Source organism: Marmota marmota, unplaced genomic scaffold, assembly GCF_001458135.2.
Source record: "Marmota marmota marmota unplaced genomic scaffold, marMar, whole genome shotgun sequence".
In the NCBI taxonomy this organism is placed as follows: Eukaryota; Metazoa; Chordata; class Mammalia; order Rodentia; family Sciuridae; genus Marmota; species Marmota marmota.
In genome coordinates this window covers 13,166,474-13,187,324 of record NW_026000019.1, presented here as the reverse complement: position 1 = coordinate 13,187,324, position 20,851 = coordinate 13,166,474, and the positions used below count along the sequence as shown (strand labels likewise).

General features: G+C 34.0%; 1 protein-coding gene across 15 annotated transcripts in view; it reads right to left on the bottom strand.

Annotated features, from left to right (window-relative positions):
- Acbd6 (acyl-CoA binding domain containing 6) overlaps window positions 1-20,851 on the bottom strand; it is a 148,697-nt gene that overhangs the window by 60,679 nt on the left and 67,167 nt on the right. For 5 of the 15 annotated variants that reach the window (XM_015491741.2, XM_048809903.1, XM_048809905.1 and 2 more), the window contains 2 exons: window positions 19,429-19,534; window positions 8,557-8,646 (listed from right to left, as the gene is read on the bottom strand). In XM_015491741.2, coding sequence (XP_015347227.1) covers window positions 8,557-8,646; window positions 19,429-19,534 — 196 coding nt within the window. Of the gene's footprint in view, window positions 1-7,838; window positions 7,872-8,556; window positions 8,647-11,988; window positions 12,050-15,578; window positions 15,609-15,837; window positions 16,568-19,428; window positions 19,535-20,851 lie in introns of those variants that run through there. The other 10 variants (XM_048809902.1, XM_048809901.1, XM_048809904.1 and 7 more) reach the window with 7 other exon arrangements.

The window sequence follows — 20,851 nt, the reverse complement described above, 5'->3', positions numbered from 1 at the left end:
TTTTTGTTTTTGTTTTTGAGAGAGAGAGAGAGAGAGAGTGAGAGAGTGTGTGTGTGTGTGTGTGTCCCTCAGAGAAGATGACCCCTCCTTGGCACATTTCCAGTGACCTGACCCACCTCCTCCAGCCACACCCCACCTATCTACAGTTACCACCCAGTCATTTAAACCAGGAAGGATTGATTATGTTATAGTTCTCACAATCCAATGATTTTCCTTTGAACATTCCTGCATTAACAAAGGAGCTTATGGGGGACGCCTCATATCCAAACCACAATGTTACTTAATGGTAAAAAACTGAACACTTTCTTTATAAGATCAGCAGTAAGACAAGGATATTTGCTATCATTACTTGTATGAAACACTAGTAGAGGTTTTAGCTAGTGCATAAACAAGAAAATTAAAAAAAATAAAAAGGATATGCATTGAAAGGAAGATATAAAATTATCTCTACTTGCAGATGAAATAATCTTGTATGTAGAAAATGTTAATTCACTGGCAAACTATCAGAACTAATAAAAGCATTCAAGAAGAATGCAGGATACAAGATCAATAAAGAAAAATTAATTGTATTTTACACACTAACAATGAAGAATCAGAAAAGGAAATTTTAAAAAGTTCATTTACAGTAGCATCAAAGAGAATAAAATATTTAGCAATAAATTTAACAAATGAAGTGTAAGATTTGTATATTGAAAAACATCATTAAAAGAAATTAAGACCTAAGTAAACAGAAAGACATTTTATGTTCATGTATTTTTTCCCCACCCCCAGTACTGGGGACTGAACCCACTAAGTTACATCTCTAGCCCTTTTTACTTTTTTAATTTGAGACTAAGTTGCCCAGGCTGGTCTCAAACTTGCAATCCTCCTGCCTCAGTTTTCCAAATTGCTGAAATTGCATGTGTGTGGCACTGGGCCTGGCCTGTTCATAGAATTAATATTTTAAGATAGCACTACTCCCTAAATTGATCTACAGAGGCACTGGGCTCAGTGGTGCACACCTGTAATTCCAGTGACTCGGGAGGCTAAGGCAAGAGGATCGCAAGTTCAAAGCTGGCCTCAGCAATTCAGTGAGGCCCTAAGCAACTTAGTGAGACCCCTTCTCTAAACAAAAATAATAAATAAGTAAAAGGGAAGGGGATGTGATTAGCGGTTAAGTGTCCCTGGGTTCAATCTTTAACAGCAAAAACAAAAAAAAGAGAGAATCAATGTAATCCTCATGAAAATCAAGGTTGCCCCCCCCCTCTGAAAAACAACAACAAAACCAAAAAAACTCATTGGGGCCCAGAATAGCCAGAATAACCCTTAAAAAAGTTACAAGATCCATAGTTCTCCGTTTCAAAATTTATTATAAAGCTACAGCAAGCAAGACTGGTACTGGGATAAGGACAGAAATATTGATCAGTGGTGTGAAACTGATAATCCAGAAATAAACTTTCACATTTATGGTTATTCCCCGCTCCCGCCCCGCCCCCGCAGTGCTGGGAACTGAACCCAGGGCCTTGTGCATGCAAGGCAAGTTTTCCAGCTCTGAGTCACCTCTCCAGCCATATAGTCAACTGATTTTTGACAAGGATGCTACAAATAATTTAATGGGGAAAACAGACTTTTCAAAAAAAAAAAAAAAAAACTTAAGTGGGTGTGTGTGTGTAAATGTTAGCTACCAGGAAAATGCACTTGAAGCATATGCACACAATGAACTGGAACACAGCAAATGAACATAAACAACCAACCCAAAAGAAGACACACTACTCTAAGTATTTCAAGGAAAGTTTAATTAATCAGTGGTGATAGAAATCAGAGTAACAGTCATTTCAGGGTCATATAGGAGGTATAGATTTTGACAGAAAGTACTGAAGGGAATAAGTCTCCTAGTGGTTCAGGAAATGTTCTAATTTGACATAGGAATTGTATGTGTGTGTGTGTGTGTAATACACTGAGCATTTTACTTGTGTACTATGTACTTCACTGAATTTATTTTATATGTTGATAATTTTGAATAATGAAGGAAGAATACTTCATGTACAATATTATACCATGTAGCTTTAAAATATTTACAGGCCCATAAGTAGAAGAAACAAAGATGAGAATAAAATATGCTCAAATTTTACAGTGGAGAGGTTAAGAGCTTGAGCTGTGGAGTCAGATGATCCATTCAAATCTAGGCTTCACCACTTCCTAGCTCTATGACTACTCTAAATGCCTGCTTCTTCATCAGTAAGATGCACACAATAACAAGTATGCTACGGGACTGAAGGGATGACAAAAGAATGTACATAAATCCAGGCACTCTGGCACACGCCTGTAATCCCAGTGGCTCTGGAGGCTGAGGCAGGAGAACTGCGAGTTCAAAGTCAGCCTCAGTAAAAGCGAGGTGCTCAACAACTCAGTGAGACCCTGTCTCTAAATAAAATACAAAATAGGGCTGGGGATGTGGCTTAGTGGTCAAGTGCCCCAGAGTTCAATCCCTGGTAACCCCCCACCCTGCTGCCAAAAGTACATAAAATGCTTAGCACACAGTAAATATGAACCATAGCAGATACAAAATGTTGTTTGCATTATCCTCCTCTCTCCCCTTCTACACACACACCAGGTAGTGGGATTACAGGTGGTTTTATTTACTGCCTTGTACTTCTCTCGTGTTTTTGAAATCTTTTATAAATATACTGACAGCCAGAGTAAGATATTCTCTGAGAGGGCCTGTGGCCCCGTGCTATTTTATAAGCCTTACCTTATGTAATTTATAAATCATAAAATTCCTTAAACATTTCCACCCCACTCAAACAAACATTTTTCTTTGACCTGTGTAACGCCCAGCACACTGCATAGACACCCACACCACAGGTGCTCCCGCTCTTCCCACCCCAGTTATGGCCTTAATGCTACTTTACAACAAAGTTGAGGAAATCTACCAATAAATCTCCAGCATCCAAATTCTTTTTAACATGCTTTGGGTGTGCATGTAGGCTTCAGCCACATCCCAGTCCCAAGTGTGGGAAATCCCTAATTTCCAGAGTTAAACTACAAATCAATACCAAGCAGAGGAAGAGGCACAACCTCTATAATAATGCCAGATAACAAATGAAATCTATAAAAGCTCTTTCTTAGAAATAAAATAAAATTACAGGTTCCAATTCCATCAGAGTCACAGAACACACAATAAAAGAACATATGAGAGATACTGAAGAGTAAAAATGACAGGAAAACATAGGGAAGACTTTGACATATCTCTAATTACTACTTCATTTCAAACTAATGGTAAAAATTATTCTTCAGCTAGTTGATAACATCAGCCCGCCTATGCTGGGTTAGTACCAAGATCTGCAGCCAAGCAAACAGTTCTAATAAAATTGATTTTCCTTTTTGGCAACCAATAGGCCAGTCAATGATAATGTTGTTTAAGAAAGATTGAGTCATGAGGGAGATGAACCTTTCTTTCCATTTATTACATTTGTATTGTCTATATTTGAAAAGCGTTTTTCAGGAACAAAACCAAAGAAGAAATTACAAGGAGAAAGCTACTCTGAGAGCTAATCTCCAGAAGCCCTGTGACTTGAAGCATGTTATCAACTCAAACTGACAAAGCCCAAAGCATTCCCATTAACCCAAGTTAGACAGTCCAGATTATGACTGTCACTAACAAAGGAAAATCAAGTCTGCAAAAACATAAAATGGTCATATAAGTGTAAAGGGGCAAAGAAAACACAGTGCCCACACACTGTCCTACCTACCCATCCTAAAAACCCATATGGAACTTTTCCTCTGCATTAAAGCTGGTGTTCGGGGAAGAGTGTTCTATAAAGCCATGGACAGAAGGCAGTTTGTATTATAGTATCCAAACAGAATACAAGAAATTGGCAAGGCAAAAACCTCGGGCAGTGTCTAACAAGAGGACCTTTTCATCTACAATATTCCCAAACAATTTAAGTCAAATAAAAGGTACGAATACACCAACAGGTTTTGTTTTTGCTTTTTGCTTGTTTTAACTTAGTAGTAATGGTGGTTCAGGAAAGCAGAGGTGGTAAGATGACTTCAAAAGTTTGCACAGAAAAATAATGAAGCAAAAATACTGGGAAAGATTCTGAATGAGTAGTGAAGAAATCTGCCCCGCCAGATATTAAAACATTATGAAGCTATTATCCTTAAAGGACTATGGCACAAATACATGAAGAGAAAAACAGAGAAATGAAGAACAAGGCCAGAAACAGCCTGAAATACATGGAGGAACTGAGACTATGATAAAGATGACACATCAAATCAACAGAGGAAAAAATATTGATTTATTCAATGAACATTATTGAAGCAGTAGCTAGTTTTATGAACGAAAATGAAGTTGACATTATCTGGACAAAAATACATACCAAGATACAAAATAATTCTAGATGGATCAAAGAAACCATGAAATGATGAAAGTACTAGAAGAAAAGATGGGTAAAAGTTTTAACGTATCACAAAGAAAGTACTCATTTCTTTAATATATAAAAGGTTCCTGAAAATTAATAAAAAGAAACATCAATCTGAAAATAAACTAGGCAAAAGATACAGATGGTTCACAAAAATAAACTATAAACAAATATAAGAAGATACTTGTTTTCATAATAAAAGAAATACAAATTTAAAATGTTACATTTTTTGTCATGCAGCAAACAAGCAGAGAATGAAAAGTATTATGACAAACCTATTCTAATAAGAATGAAGAAATAAGAATTCTCTGAAAGCATAAATGGTATTAGTTAACTAAATTATGATAATCTGTAAAAAAAGCATATTATACAGCCTTTAAAAAGAATAAGGCAGCACTATATGTACCAAATACAGAACAATCTGCAGGATAAACTGTTGAATAAACAAAGCAAGTTATAAAATAGAATGTAGTCTGCTATCACTATATGCTTGTATGTATAACAAATAAATCTAATCATAGGTACTACCTCTGGAGAAGAGAACTGGGTGTCTGGGAAACTATGTTGTAAGGAAAAATTTTTTAAATTACAATCTTTTATTGTACTTTTTGAATATTTCCCCCTGTGAACATAATACTTATTTTTTAAAAATTAGTGACCTATATATATTTCAAAGCAAGGTTATGCTTTGCCCTTATAAGGCTATGGTTTGCGCTTATGACTCAAAGCTAGGGAACTGGCCCATGAAGAAGGCATAGAAGTCTAGGTATTTCTTCTAATAAAACAACAAGGAAATCTCAATGGTTCTTGTAGATGCTTAGGTTCTTTCTGGTTCTCTTATTCTAATTTTCTAACACTTTGTCAATATCTTTATTAGCTGATATTACTTTATTCAGTATTTAATTACTAAACACTTGCTAACTCTCAGAAAAAGAAAATTAAACAAGAGAATATTTGTAAATTTGCATTTTAAAAAGCCCCTCTAGATGAAATGTGGGGAACATATTGTAGGACAGGATATAGTTCAGAGGTGCTGAAATAATCGAAAACGACTGAACTGGTGTACCATCAGTGGTAAAACAGAGAAAAGGGTGGAGACGAAGGTTACTTAGGGGGCAGAACCAAAAGGATCTAAACCAGGGCAAACATGAGAGAAGAAGTCAAGGATGACTCCTGGGAAACTGGCTGGATACAGTGAGTCAAGAGGGGCAGGCAGGAAGGGGCAGCAACCGGTGAGTGAGAGAGGGAAGGCTCAGGGTTCAACACGAGTCTGAAGTGTCTAAGGGACATCAAAGAAGACGTGCGTCTGGCTGAGATTTGGGTTGGTGATAAACATGTCTTCTATTTCCTCTGTGAAATTGGAGATATTCTGAAAATAAGACAAACTGGAAGACTTGCCAAACTTAACGACAGACAGTGTGATGTGTGGTGACCTCAGGGTTGTGTGAATTTGTTTCCTAGCTTTGTCCAGTACCAGGTGTAGATATGAAGAAGACCAGCAGTGCATTAATCAGAATTAAGAGTTCTGCTAAGTGACTATGACAACTAAAAAATGGAATGGGATTAACAGCAGGAAAACTGTGGGTCAAACTGAACTGATACGGGAGAAGGGGGATACTATGGTTTGGAAGTGGTTTTCCCCAAGGGTTGATGGGGAAGCTTGGTCCCCAATGTGGGGATGTTAAGAGGTGAGGCAATCTTTAAGAGGTGAAACCTAGTGGGAAATAATTAGGTTACTGAGATCGCTGCCCTCAGAAGGAATGGACATTGTTCTTGTGGGACCCTGGTTAGTTCTGTTGAGAGAACTGTTATAAAGGAGTGACCTTGACCACTGAATCACTCTCTAGCTTCCTGTCTTGCCATGTGACTCCTGCCTCACACATGCTCCTGCCATGATGCCATCCACAATGATGTGAGGCAGCCAAGGGCTCCCTCAACAGAGCTGGTTCCATGCTCTTTGGACTTTTCAGCTTTCAAAAATGTAAGCTAAATAACCCCCCCCCCCTTTAAATATGCCTTAGGTATTTTGTCATAGCAAGGGAAAAAGGACTAATACTACATCAGTCAAGGGACGGGACAAATCCATAAGGTCAAATAAGAGATTCATATTGGAATAAACTGAAGGAATAGTTAGAACTGAAAATTGCAGAACTAGTAAGATCCAGGTAGGCAAATGAGGCCTAGGAGACTAGAGTGGAATGGATATATATGACAATGAATACTGAGCAAAGCGTTTCATATCCAACATACTAAACTAAAAAGCAAACTTTTGGAATAAAACAAGGTTGCCCTTTTCTTCCAGTTTTACTCAACCTAGTACTGGCAGGTCTATCCAGAGCAATTAGGCAGAAAAACAAGACAAAAGGAATCCAGATCAGTCACTGGGATTGCTAATACCAAAGACACAAAAAATAAGTGTTTACAGGATGTGGAAAAGTTGAAACACTAATATATTGTTGGGAACGGAAAATGGTGCAGTAGCTGTGGGGAGCAGTATACAATCCCCCAAACAACTAAGCATAGAATCACTATAGGATCTAGCAATTCCACTTTTGTGCATAAACTCAAAAACAGTGAAAGCAAGGACTCGAACTGACATTTGTACACCCATGTTCACAGCAGCATTATTTACATTAGTAAACCAAATGTCCACTGATAGATATTTCAGCAAACAAAATATGATAAATACATCCAATAAAACATTATTCAACTTTAAGGGAAGAAAATTCTAAAACATGGTACAGTGATGAACCTTGAAGATGTTAAGTAAAATATACCAGTCAAAATGGGGCAAATATCATCTAAGAGTCACTTATACAAGGTACCCATAGAGGTCCACATTCACAGAGCTACAAAGTAGAATGGTGGCTGCTGGGGGCTGAGGGAAAAGGGCCTGGGGAGTTTGTATTGAGAGATTCATTTGGGGAAGAAGAAAAAGTTCTAAAAATGAATGATGGTGATGTCTACACACAATGTGAATGTACTTTATTGAATGTATACTTAAAAATGATTAAAATGGTAAATCTTATGTATATTTTGTTATAATAAGAAAAAAAGGAAAACATGGAGTAAATCTTAACAATCTTGAATGTAGTGATGATTTCTAAGGTATGACAACATAAACTCAAGACAAAAAGCTGGTAAATTAGATTCTATCAAAATTAAAAACGTGTATATTCATGGAGACTATCAAGAAAATGAAGAGAAAATCTGTAGAAAATATCTGTAAGTCATATATCAGACAAGAGTCTAATATCTAAGAGTATATCAAGAATGCCTAAAACTCATCGACAAAAAGACAAATGAGTCACTTTAAAAATGGGCAAAAGATTGGAATATACATTTATCCCCAAAAATATACAAATGGTCAACAAGTACATGAAAACCACTCAAACACCATTTGTCATCAAGGAAAGGAAATTCAAAATCATACCATGATGAGATACAACTTCATGTCCACTTGGGTGGCTATTTAAGAGGAAAATAACAAGTCTCGGTGAGGATATAGTGAACTTGGAAGCCACACACACTGGTGGTGGGAATGTAAAATGGTGCAGCTCCTACAGAAAACACTTTGAAGGTTCTTCAAAAAGTTAAACATCAAATTAACTTATGACACAATTAACAGAGTAAATACCAACAAACAAAATACAGGACTGTTTAAAGCAGCACTATTCACAATTGTGAAAACGTGGAAATGACCTAATAGTCCTCCTCCAATTGATAATAAGATAAACAAAATGTGTGATATCCATACAATTCAGTCATAAAAAGGAATGATGTATTGTTACATGCTACAACATGTACACAACTTGAAAATGTCATGCTAAGTGAGAGATCCAGACAGGATATTTCATGACCACCTAGTTCAAGATTCCATCTATATGAAATAACTAGAATAGGCAAAACCATAGAAAAAAAAAGCAGATTAGTGTTGCCAAGGTCTGGGACCTGGGGAAAACAGGAAGGCTTAGGCACCGGGACTCCTTCTGCAGGGAGGGTGATGTTATGGAACTGAACAGTAGTGACCCTGTAACACTGTGAAACATAGGAAGTGCCACCAAATTCCATGATTTAAAGTGGTTAATCTCCAAAATTTTGTTGTGAATTTCATTTCAATTTTAAAAGAAAGGCCCTTCTTTATCACTCTTACCTGACAATTAATGTCAGCTTTACATTGTAGCAAGACTGTGACTAATTCCTTATGTCCTCGATCACATGCCCAATGGAGTAGAGCTCTGCCCTAAAAACACAGAAAAAGACAAATCAATTAATCCAGTTTTGGGGTTATGTAAAAGACATAACAGTTTAAGAAAGATAAAGAAGTTTGTAAGCTATAGGTTAATTATTTAAGAATGACTGATATAAAAATGCACTATGGCAAAAATGGAATCCCAATGATTTTTTTCAACCTAATCAGTTTCCTCATCTATAGAATGGAAATAAGAATAACAACAACATGATTGTATCAATAATATTTGTTGAATGAATTAAATGCAAGAAAATGCTTTGTAAATTTTTAAGTTTTTAAAATTAATGTAATATAGTTTTCTTAAATTATTATGTTCACCACTTCTGGTGAAAGAAATCTGATGAATAAAAAAAAAATGAGTACTTAAACCTAGGTAGAAATTATAATCTAAATCTACCATATGTAAATTTCCTTCAGTTTATTCCTTAAAAGTAAGATTAACCATTGCCCCTTAATTAATACTCTGAAATATCTGAAAAATACTAGTATAGTTTACTAGTGTCTATCATCAACAGTTGACTGAGAAAGGCAATTTAAAACAGAGTAAATAAATAAGTATAAAGTTCTAAGTATGACATTAATTTTAACCCATAGAATCACAGTTTCTGTTAATGTGTTATTTCTATATTCGATCAGAAAATCTTACTCTACATGAGGAAAGAAGCCTACTAGGCTCAAAGAATAAACAGAACTCTTAGAGCTCAGGGCTTTCTGAAGAAATGAGTGATGTGTGGCTTAAAAAACTACTTTTGAGGGTGGTGATGATGTACTCATTTATACAGAATGGACTGTTTTTCCACATTGAGATCCCTATTTCATGTCATTGTAGAAAAGATTTAAATAGATATATGCTGGCATGAGGATGGCTGTAAAGCAAAAATTACCTTGAGAATGCTTTTGTAAACCTGCCTATACTCTTTCTCTCATTCAATCACCCTTCATGCACCTATTAGTTCGACTAATTAAACCAGGACCTAGTCTTGAAAAAAAACCAACTTCCTCCTTACAAATGGGCCTTTTTAAAAATTTTATTTTCTTGGGCTACATTTATTTACCAGTAAAAAACTGTTGTCAATTAGGCTAAAAGGGAAGTTAGTAAAAAAAAATTGAAAATATGAAAAAGGAAAAAAAAAGGGCAAACCATTCACAATTTGTTATAGTAGCAAAAGATTTTTTTTTTTTAAGAAAACAATTCCAAAAGTGCAGTTAAAAAAAAAAAAAAAAACCATTGGTGAGTGCTAGAGCAACATTTCCTACGTGAAATTTTCTATAGTTCTAATGTGTACTGACCGGTTGTTATTAGGGAACTAATTTAAAATTCTACACGAGGCTGGATATTTTAATAGACTCTGAACAAAAACCATTGTACAAAATATTCTACAGTTCAATGTAAATGTTACACAGCTTTCACATTAAAAGAATTGGATAAAATTTCAAAGTCTTATCATTTTTAGTTCTAATCTTAAGTGTACATATTATGGCTACCAAGTTAAACTATTAACAAGAATTACTACATAATTAAGATGGTATGTAATACACTTACATAGGATATGTACCAGAACTACTTAATAGTTGAATAAGAAAATACTATTAATATGTCTAGTACTTTTACCACTAGAAGTACATATAATTTTTACTTCCCAATCAGGTTCTTAATTTTTCTTTAAGTTTGACCCAAAAGGCTTACATCAACTAATGCTAAAATATAAATCCTTAGCTGTTTGAATGGGAAAGAAGACAAGCAACACATTTTACTGTTAATGGGAGTTATATTTTAAATTTGCCATATGTGGTGCCAAAAATTTACTTTAGGGAAACACCTATGACTGGACCTCAGCAGTGATTTTCACTTTGGATGTACTTTCCAGAAGGGTGACACACGTACGGCAATGTTTTAAGAAGGATGAGGTGCTCTCAGACATCTATACCATGCTTTTTAACACGTATTTTGACCTATAATGTAATTAATTTTTGTAACACATTATTTTAATGGTACGCTAATTAACCTTGAATTAGAATGAATTCTCTGACAATGACTTTCTGTACAGTGCTGAAGATATCTACATTACGGCCATCTAAGATTAATATTTTTACAGTATTAAAAAGCTCAAAAAAAAAGATCAAAAACAAAAGTAAAATTAAACATGCTTGTAAATAAAAATAAATCATGCTTTGAAATTTTTACCACCATGATGCTCTACATTTAAATGAATAAAGATCAGCAAAACAAAGTTGTCCACACTCTTTATTTCTTTAAATTATAAAATTCCTGAAAAATATGCTCTAATTTAATACTATTGTTCAAGTAATAAAATAAGAAGTGATTTACAGAGCTGCTATCCTCGTAACTAATTATGGCAAACTCAGGAAATATATACTTGTGGTAACTTTCTCTCTGTTAACCACAAGCACACCTAGACCAATACAATGTAATTATTAAATTATTTTGGGTACAAGATTCCATCATCACTCCTCCAGGAGGAAAACCTGTACACATTAAAGTTATATTTGCTTTAAGACTTCATCTACATTTTGAAATATTTTACCCAATTATACATAATTGTTTCACCTTTTTCTATGTGTAATATAATCTCTTACACATTTTTCAAAGTAAATATATTTTTACTACTATCCCAACATATTTCTTTGTTTCTAGATTTTAAAACTCTTGTGAAAAAATATACCAGAAGTATTTAGAAGATGGTGGTCTGTCAGGCCACCAAAAGACAACAGGTACTATTAGGAGAGCTTTGGATAAATTCTGGAATTCAAATACAGTAAAATCTGGGATGGGAATGGGGGAGAGTTCTCATCTATTAACGAATGGTGTTAATACTGTCCTACTTCAGACAGATGAATGACTTTAAAGTGCTTTGAAAGTGCAGAATGGCAAGTAACCTATTAAGTGGTATTACTTTCAAGCCTTCTGAAAAATACAGAGTGGGTCTTAATATTTTAAATGCTTCTTTGATATCCTTAATTACTTGTCCTTCAACCATGCAGAATTTTTTAAATTGGATTTTTCTCCTGGAAATTGCAAAATTAAATGAAAAGAGATTCTATTATAAAATGAGTTTTCATGTTCCTATGGTATTTTGAGATCGGATGGAAAGCATAAATACCATATATGCAATAGATAAAAACATGGAAAAGGTGGCATATTTAAATTTCTGAGAACAGACATATGGTAGGATACCTAATTAGCAAATTAAATAGTGCCATCAGATTTATCTGAAAATTTCTCTGAAAAAATTATGGGTTTCCATTTACGTTTGTAGTAAAGACTGCCTTTACCACCAATAACCTATAATGTCTGTGTCTTCTTTATCCTACCTTCTCTTCTATTCTTTGCTTCTGCTGCTGGTATAACAGCTGGCACTGAGAAATCCTCCACCTGCAACAAACAGAAACTACAAATACCTCCTATTTCCAGGTCCCTCTCCACAGTGAAGTGCCAGTGTTTGTATAAAACATTAGGAGGAAAATCAGGAAAAAGCATAACATCTCAAGATATACCTAGCATAGAAGTCAGTGACTCTTTGTGGAATAATTTATCTATCAGCATTAAAAAAGAAAACTAGGGGATAGAGGTAAAATTCAGTGGTTGAGATCTTGGATTTGATCCCCAGCACTGTATGCTGGGATAAACAAACAAACAAACAAACAAACAAACAACTATGTGATTTCTTACACTGGTGATGTAGAATAAGGAGAAATGGTGATCCTAAACTGTCAGGGAAATTGTTGTTTTTAAAAACTACTTTTGAAAATTCCTTCACAAGAATTTACTAAGCTATGTAAAGGAATAAGCAAGAAAGATATTATGTTGTCCTGTTTAAAACTGTAATAACAGCAATAATAATAAGTGGCAGTGAAAAAAGCCATATTCCATTGTAATGGATAAATAAGTTGGGGTCTATTCATACAATGGAACATTACTTTGCAATAAAAAGGAAGTCAGTACTGGTCTTTAACAATATGGTTGAATCTCAAAATCATTAATGCTGAATGGAAGAAGCCTTACACAGAAGAACACATATGTATCATTCCATTTTCAGAAAGAGCTATAAGTAAAATTAATCTATGCTAACAGTGATTTCCTTTTTGGAATTAGAAGAAAGGCTAAGAAGACACATGAGGGGACTTTATTGGGTTACAGCCAAGTTCTAGATCTTGACAGTTGTTTTAGTTACATAGGATATGTATTTGTCAAAATTCATTGAGTGTGCATTTCAAATTTGAAGATTTCATTGTAAATAATTTGAGAGAGAAAAATGAACTAATCCTGAATTCTAGTTAATTATATGCATGCTGAAGCACGTCTGTGCACTCTAAAGTGCATCAAAAAATAAGATGGATTGATGGATGCATAAGTTATCAATAAAGCCAGCATAGTGAAATATTAGTGGCAGAATCTAGGTGGTAGGAATACAGATGTTCAATGGAAAACGTATGTTTACATGTTTTTATAATGAATTATTGGAGGAAACAGAAAAAAAATTTGTACACCCATTATTTACATAGACTTACTACTCATAAGAGCCAAAAGGTGAAAGCACATTAAGTATCTACTGATGGATATTTGAATAAACAAAATGTGGCAAACACATAAAGTAGACTATTCAGTTTTTTAAAAAATTATTTTAGTTGTAGATGGACACAATATCGGAATTTATTTATTTTTTATGTGGTGATGAGGATCGAACCCAGAGCCTCACACGTGCAAGGCAAGCGCTCTACTGCTGAGTTACAGCCCCAGCCCAACTATTCAGTTTTAAAAGGAAAAAAAATTGGACACATGCTACAACATGGATACAGCTTGAAAACATTAAGGGCAATAAACCAGTCAACAAAGAACAAATACTGTATGATTCCATTTAGATAAGGCTTATAGAATAGTCAAATTCACAGAAATAGAAAGTTCAGTGATGGCTTCCACAGGCTGGGGGAAGAGAAAATGAAGAGTTAGTATTTAATGTGTACAGAGTTTCAACTGGGAAGATGAAAACGTTCTGGAGCTGGATGATGGCAATGGCTGTACGGGAACAGCCTCAATGTCACAGACAGGGATACTTACAAATGATTAAAATGGTAGATTTTGTCACATACATTTTACTACAATTAAGAAAACAAAAAATAAGTCACCAAAGCTCATGAAATTTAAACTATATTCACTATGTTCTGATTTTGTTCTAAATACAAGTTTCTGATGTAAAGTCTGACCATAAGCTTGATTTTTAAATGTTGTCGTCTGCATCAATGCAAAAGAGCATAGACAGTTTGTAGTGTGGTTTTCAATTACTAGTGCAAATAAACACATTTCCTTCAAATTAACATTTTAGTTATAATGCAAAATAACATACTCTAATATAGAAAGTTTCTTGAGGATAGTTTTTTTCCTTCCTTTTACATGTCTTAAATAAAAGCAGAAATTTAGCCTCAGCATACTGACCCTGACTTTTAAATCTTTTGTTTCTCTGTAACTGAATATTGTGAGTTTCACGAGAGTTTGTAGTAGTTTCTCAAGTCCAAATGGGTAAATTATATTTTCTAAAGCATGAAGGAAAAGGAAAGAGAGTCAAAAGAAAGGTGACCTCCTTCAAAATATTTAAAAGAATCAACAAACATATGGAAAATAGCTAAAGATAACAAGTATGCCTTCAAAAGGATAGAAATGAAAGAACTTAACTACAGAAGCAGCTCAGTCAGGAAAGGTGGTGCACTGGGGAGGCTGAGGCAGGAGGACTGCAAGTTTGAGCCCAGCCTCTGCAGCTTGGTGAAATTCTGTCTCAAAAATGAGCCAGGCACAGTGGTGCACACCTGTAATCCCAGTGGCTTGGGAGGCTGAGACAGGAGGATCTTGATTTCAAAGCCAGCCTCAGTGATGGTGAGGCACTAAGCAACTCAGTGAGGCCCTGTCTCAAAATAAAATACAAAATAGGGCTGGGGATGTGGCTCAGTGGTTGAGTGTCCCTGAGGTCAATCCCTGTTACCCTCCCCCCCCCAAAAAAAATAATTTAAAAAGGACTGGGTTTGAGGCTTGGTGGTAGAGTACACCTGGGTTCCATTGCCACACACACACACACAAAAAAAAAAAAATAAAAATAAAAATAAAAAATAAATAAAAAAGAAAGAAAGGAAAAAAAGCTAGCTCAATCAAAAGGGTGCATTCGAATCTATAAAAAAAAAACAATTAACTGTGAATACTTTTGTGGGGGGCGCCTTATGACAGATAGCTGCACCAGAATAATGTCATCTGTTTTGCTAAAATAATACATTGTTACATTTGTCCTAAAACAACTTAAAATTACCATAAATGTTTAAAATACTATTTAAATATCATCAATAAGCATATATTTCGTTCTCATATATGATACTGATCTGAAAAATAATGTGTATGACAAGAATTATACAGACATAATTTATGCTTGATTTTGATAAGAAATATTCTATTCATATCTTAAATATACTTTGAAAATTGCTTCTATAATCCTTTCTCCCTTTAAATAATATTTTTTTGAAGAACTATAAATACTTGGCATGTGTGAAGAGCTTAATAATATGGCTTAATGTTAAAAATGGAACCAGGATTTTAAAAAATAAATAAGCTTTAAGATCTTCTTTTGCCCATTTCATATTTTCTACCTCAATATCTCTTGATATCCTCTATCTCAATTTCCAAGCATTTTGCAAATGGTTAAAAACATAATAAAAGTTGTAATGTAAATAAAAAGTCAGTACTTATAATACCATTTGGACCCTGAAACATCTGATATATTAATAACTTCCCAAATAGAGAGTGTAACTATGAAACTTCACCGCCTTATGCAAAATATACAACATCTTATTTATTATATCAGTTGGAAACATGTAAAATTCTCAAATTTCTAATTTGAAATACATGTCTTGAGCTGAGGATGTACCTTAGAGGTAGAGTGCTTCCTGGATTCAATCTATAATGTGGCAAAAGAAAAAAAAACATAGCCTTTACTATATTCATAGCAATTTAAACTCATATGAATAAAAGGTATATATGAGAAACTAATACAAATAATTTTATTATGAAATATAAGACATTTTATTTAAAAGGCAGTTCACATATATTTGTTCATAAGCTATAATAGACCCAAATACTTGCATTTCAGGTAACACAATAATTTATAAATTACAAATTTATTGTAATAATTTAATAATTTATTGTGCTTATTTCAATCTATGGGAATGCATTCTTATCATTTTATAACTACAAATAAATTTCTTTTGTGTGCTCACAGAAAATTTCAAAAGCATTAAATGTAACTTTTAGTCATGAAAGGGCAAGAGTAAAATTTGTTGAATCTTCTGGATAAATATTTTATATAAAAACATATCAATTCAAAGAATCCTAGGCCATCAGGAGGGAAATATCTCAAGTTGAAACATCAGATAAATACATAGAACTGCATGTCCTTTCAAAACTGAAATTGTCGTATGACTAATAACAAGAAAATGTCTTTCTACTGATAAGGGACTAAAAATATTTGGCTAGACACTTCATTCTGAGGTCACATACATTGAGTTCATCACCAAGGTTTACCAAATTATTTCATCTGTTAGACCTTTAAATGTCACAAAGCAGCACTATTTGTTTTATTTAGGATGTTAAGTTTGAGTCTAATTTTAAGCTCCCATCTCTCTTATGTTCTTAAATTAATTCATACAAATCCCTGATTAATAATAAAAGGACTTGCCATCAGTATTCAAAGCTCAGCCCGAGCTGTCATGGCTGAGAGGACAGAAATCTGCTTGGAGCAATGAGAGAACCCAACTGAATTCTTGGCGTCTCAGTCTATGAATGTGTAAGCACTTCATCTGTTCATGGGAACACAATGCTCTGGCAGGCTGGGGTAAAGGTGGCTGCATGGGCAACAAACTGGAAGAGATGGGAAGCAGTACTACATCAAAGTAGTCAATGGCATATATTTTCCACGTTTTCCTTTTATTTTCACAAAAGGACTGTTAGTGTGAGCTATTTGTGTTCTAGACACTTATTTCATTACGATCACTGCTATCCATCCAACAATCTTTGCAGAGGTCACATGTGGAGTTGACTTTTAATATTATTTTATAAAAAAAAGTTTTTGCAAATCAGAGTATAAAATAAAACAGGTCAAATGAAAATGGATTATCCTTCTTTTTTGTAAATCCAGTGGAGAGAAGAATACTCTCTCAGACCAGATTTTCACTTGACAGGTATAGGTGTTTGAGAAGGTAAATGTACATCTCTGAATGGCAGTATGGCAGTACCCGTCTGCAAAATGAGCATAATATCTATCTTAGAGGATTATTGTGAGCATGACACAGTAATAAGTAAAAGTGTTCTGTAAACTGTTATATACACTTTATAAAGTATTATACAATACACACATGATATGTACTAATAAAAAAACTGACCTGGAAAGTTAAGTGGTTTCTTTTATTTATTTCTTCATTATATCCTTTTCTTTTCTTTTTTTTTTTTTGGTACTGGGGATTGAGCCCAGGAGCAATTAACTACTAAGCCACATCCTCAGCCCCTTTTTTATATTTTATCTAGAGACAGGGTCTCACTGAGTTGCTCAGTACCTCACTAAGTTGCTGAGGCTGGCTTTGAACTCATGATCCTCCTGTCTCAGCCTCCTGAGCTGATGGGATTACAGGTGTGCACTACTGTGCCCGGCTCTTCATTATATTCTTCACTCATATTAGGAATTTCAAAGAAGCTAAATTTATTGCATGCTTACTATGTGTCTGTCAAGTACCTTATATATTAACTTATTGATTCTCAGAACAATCCTGAGTCAAGTACAATTATTTCCATTTTACACATTTAGGAAACTGAGACACAAAGTAAACTTGACAAAGGTCACATAGCCAGAAAGTGACACTGCTAGGACTTGGATCCATACAGTCTAGCACTTCACTGTTAAACTATTCATTCTTTTAAACATTCATTAATTCAACAAATTAATAAGCATGGAATGTGAATAGATGTGATACATGTCACTTCTAAGCCAAAGTTTTAAGTGCATTTGTGGGATCTGGCTCTGTCTGCCTTCAGTCCCTGTCCCAGAGTGAGTATTCATTAAGGTTATAGCTCAGACTGAGAAGACACATGAAAGCAAGATGAACTGAGCCCAAACCAGACTACCAGAATCCAGTAGAGCCTCAACTGATCCCAAACCCTTTTGAAATATAAGTAAGATAAACAAAGCAGAATTAAAGTAAGAGTACATCAGAGTATATGAAATGTTGTCGCTCATCTAATAAGATGGTGACATGGGTGAAATAAATATTTGTTGGTGTAAGCCACTGAAAATTGAGGGCTGTTTATTGCTGCAGCAAATGCAAACTGATATACATGTACAGTCCACAGCTTAGCAATGAATAAAATTTACACAGTCACAATAACATGAATTCAATACAGATGCAATCAGAAAGCTGAAATTAAAAGTTGTGATACAACTTTTTTAAGAGGTCAGAGAAAAAATAGAGGGAAAGATGATTAAAAAACTTAATCCAAAAATAAAATAGAAAGAAACTGATAATGTCTAAAGTGGAAAAATCAAGTGACAAAAGCATATTATTTAGAATTATACATGCAAATTTCAAGATAAACCACTATGAGAATTGAAACCTTTTGCCTTAAGGAAGCTAGAAGAATCAGAGCTTTTTTTGTTATAAGACTAATAGTACTATTTATTTTTTAAAAACTATCTATATGTATTAATTTTGTAAAAATCTTAAAGCACAAGCATTAAAATAAAAATAATAAAATCAAGAAAAGCAATGATATTAGGTTTATTTTTTTTTAAGGCAAAAAACACCACCCTTCACCCCCCACATGCACACAAAGCAAATTCTAATTGGAATCAGAAGACCTGAAATTATTTTTTCACAATTTGATCTCTGCTTTTCTCTGGCCATCTCTCATGCCTTTTTATTATATAGTGGAGAACAAATAGTATTATTGTTCCCCCTTTACTCTAGTATTATAATTTTACATTTTCAATTACAAATGCCCTTGACAATATATTATAGTAAATATGTTGCCTAAAAATGAGGTATTATTAAGGGCTAACCTATAGAGGGAGTTCTTAACCATAATAGGCTGGTTCTTTGTATATGTGACAGATTATCTACGATCACTGCATGTCCTCTTCCTAACAAGTACCACCTTTTTAAGCTCAATATATGAATAGCTTTATTCATAAAATAAATTAAGAATATATTCTGAAAATAAGTTAGCATAGAGTTCCTTTAACTAGTGGGTCAGCATTTGAAGAATTGGATTTATCAAAATTCTGACACAGATTACCAGAAATATATTTACTGAGCAAAGAACAATATATCCATTTGTGGTAAAATGAAAGAAGATGTTGTAGCTATTTATAAACAGCTCTCATTTATAAATGAGAGTGCTATCATCTATAGATTTTACTTACCATGCTAAAAGTATCTCCTTTTATCTTAAACAAACAGAAGTTATTTATGACAAGTTTCAGCTATGTGGATAGAAATATGTTGGCTATAGACACAGAAAGTATCTTAACTGGGTGACATCAACTCATTTAGGTATTCTGATAAGCTCTTAACAATAATGTACTTTTGAGCTGTAGTTCAAAGGCCCATCATTTAGAAAAAGGCATTGGGGCAAAACAAGAAAGCAAAAGAAAAAATTAAACTAGTGTGTTTTATAACCTTACAAGGCTATAGCATCCATTCATCAGAAACCAAAAGAGGGTGTTTTCATACCTCTTCATCTTTCGTATTCACATCCATGTTTTTCAATTTGATGGCTTTGGTTATATGGTCAATGTTGTTTTCCCTGCAGTAATCAAATATGTTTTTGTCTTCTTCCCTAATTAGAGTTAAAAAAAAAAAGCTATTTGTCCTCTGGATAATATATAAAAGTTACATATTTTTAACATAACCTGTTTGCTACTAACATACACATTAATAAAATCTGTTTTTATAAAACATTTTTAAAAAAGAAAAATTTATAATAGATATGATATGCCCAACCCCCCATTCCAAAAAACTAAAGTTCTTAGCAGCTATAATTATGGGGAAAACTTCATCTGCTTTATCACATTACACTGGTATATCTACACAATGTCTTGAAGTATATTTTCTCAGAGCCCTTTCCCCAGTTACTCTTACAATGGAGAGGCACACGTTTCCTCTAACTACAGATTTTCAATTATAGCACTGCAATAAGATGGCAGATTTTGGTCCCTCAATTACTGCTGTGTGAACCAAACTTCAGGACATAACTCACAACTTGCCTTGCAGGATGACAGAATACTGATTGTTATCATGTTTTAATAAGAAAGTAATTTTCTTAAAGATAATTAGACAAAAGGAGGTATTGCAAAATTCAGAAATCCTTTGTAAGAGTAGAATTAAAGACTGGGAAGCATACTCTGCACTATTCTTAGTATATTGCATGTGCTAATTCACTCCATCTTTAACTCAAAAGGAGGCAAGGAGTGGTTACATGTCCTTCCAAATGGCACCACATTTATCAACAGTAAAATGAACTAAAACTCTGCTCTTGACTAGTCATGATTGCTGCAATCTACTCCAGAATCTAAAAGAGAAGTTCTTAATATGAGGTCCGTGAACTCTCTAAAATAGTATACAGAATTTTCTTTGCATGGGCATTTTTCTGGGTTTTGGGTAGTGAGAGAATAGCTTCATTCAGATTTCCAAAAGAATCAGCAGTAATTCCTTAGAGGATCAGAAATTTGGAATATTACAACAAAACTGTCTCATATGTGGTCTGAATTTAATGAATAGATATAAAAGAATGCATTTTGAGCTCCAAAAATTATTTATGTTTTATAAGTTGAAAGGCCATAACATCCATTCATCAGATATCAAAACATCTAGTCATAGGAGTCCTCTATCTTAAAGTCCATTTAAACAACTTTTGTGGTATAAAAAGTTATATTATGTCATAGGTGATTATCATAAAACACATATTATGTTGGCATCAATCATTTAAACACTTTCTTAAGCATCTGGATATTTTATTGAGCACTTACTACACACAAGGCACTAGATAAGATTCCGTTGATAACAGATACAAAACTAAGCAAGAAAGTTTGCTTTTTTCACAAATAAGCTATAATTGGGATAATAAAATCTATACACTATTAACATAAATTAGAAC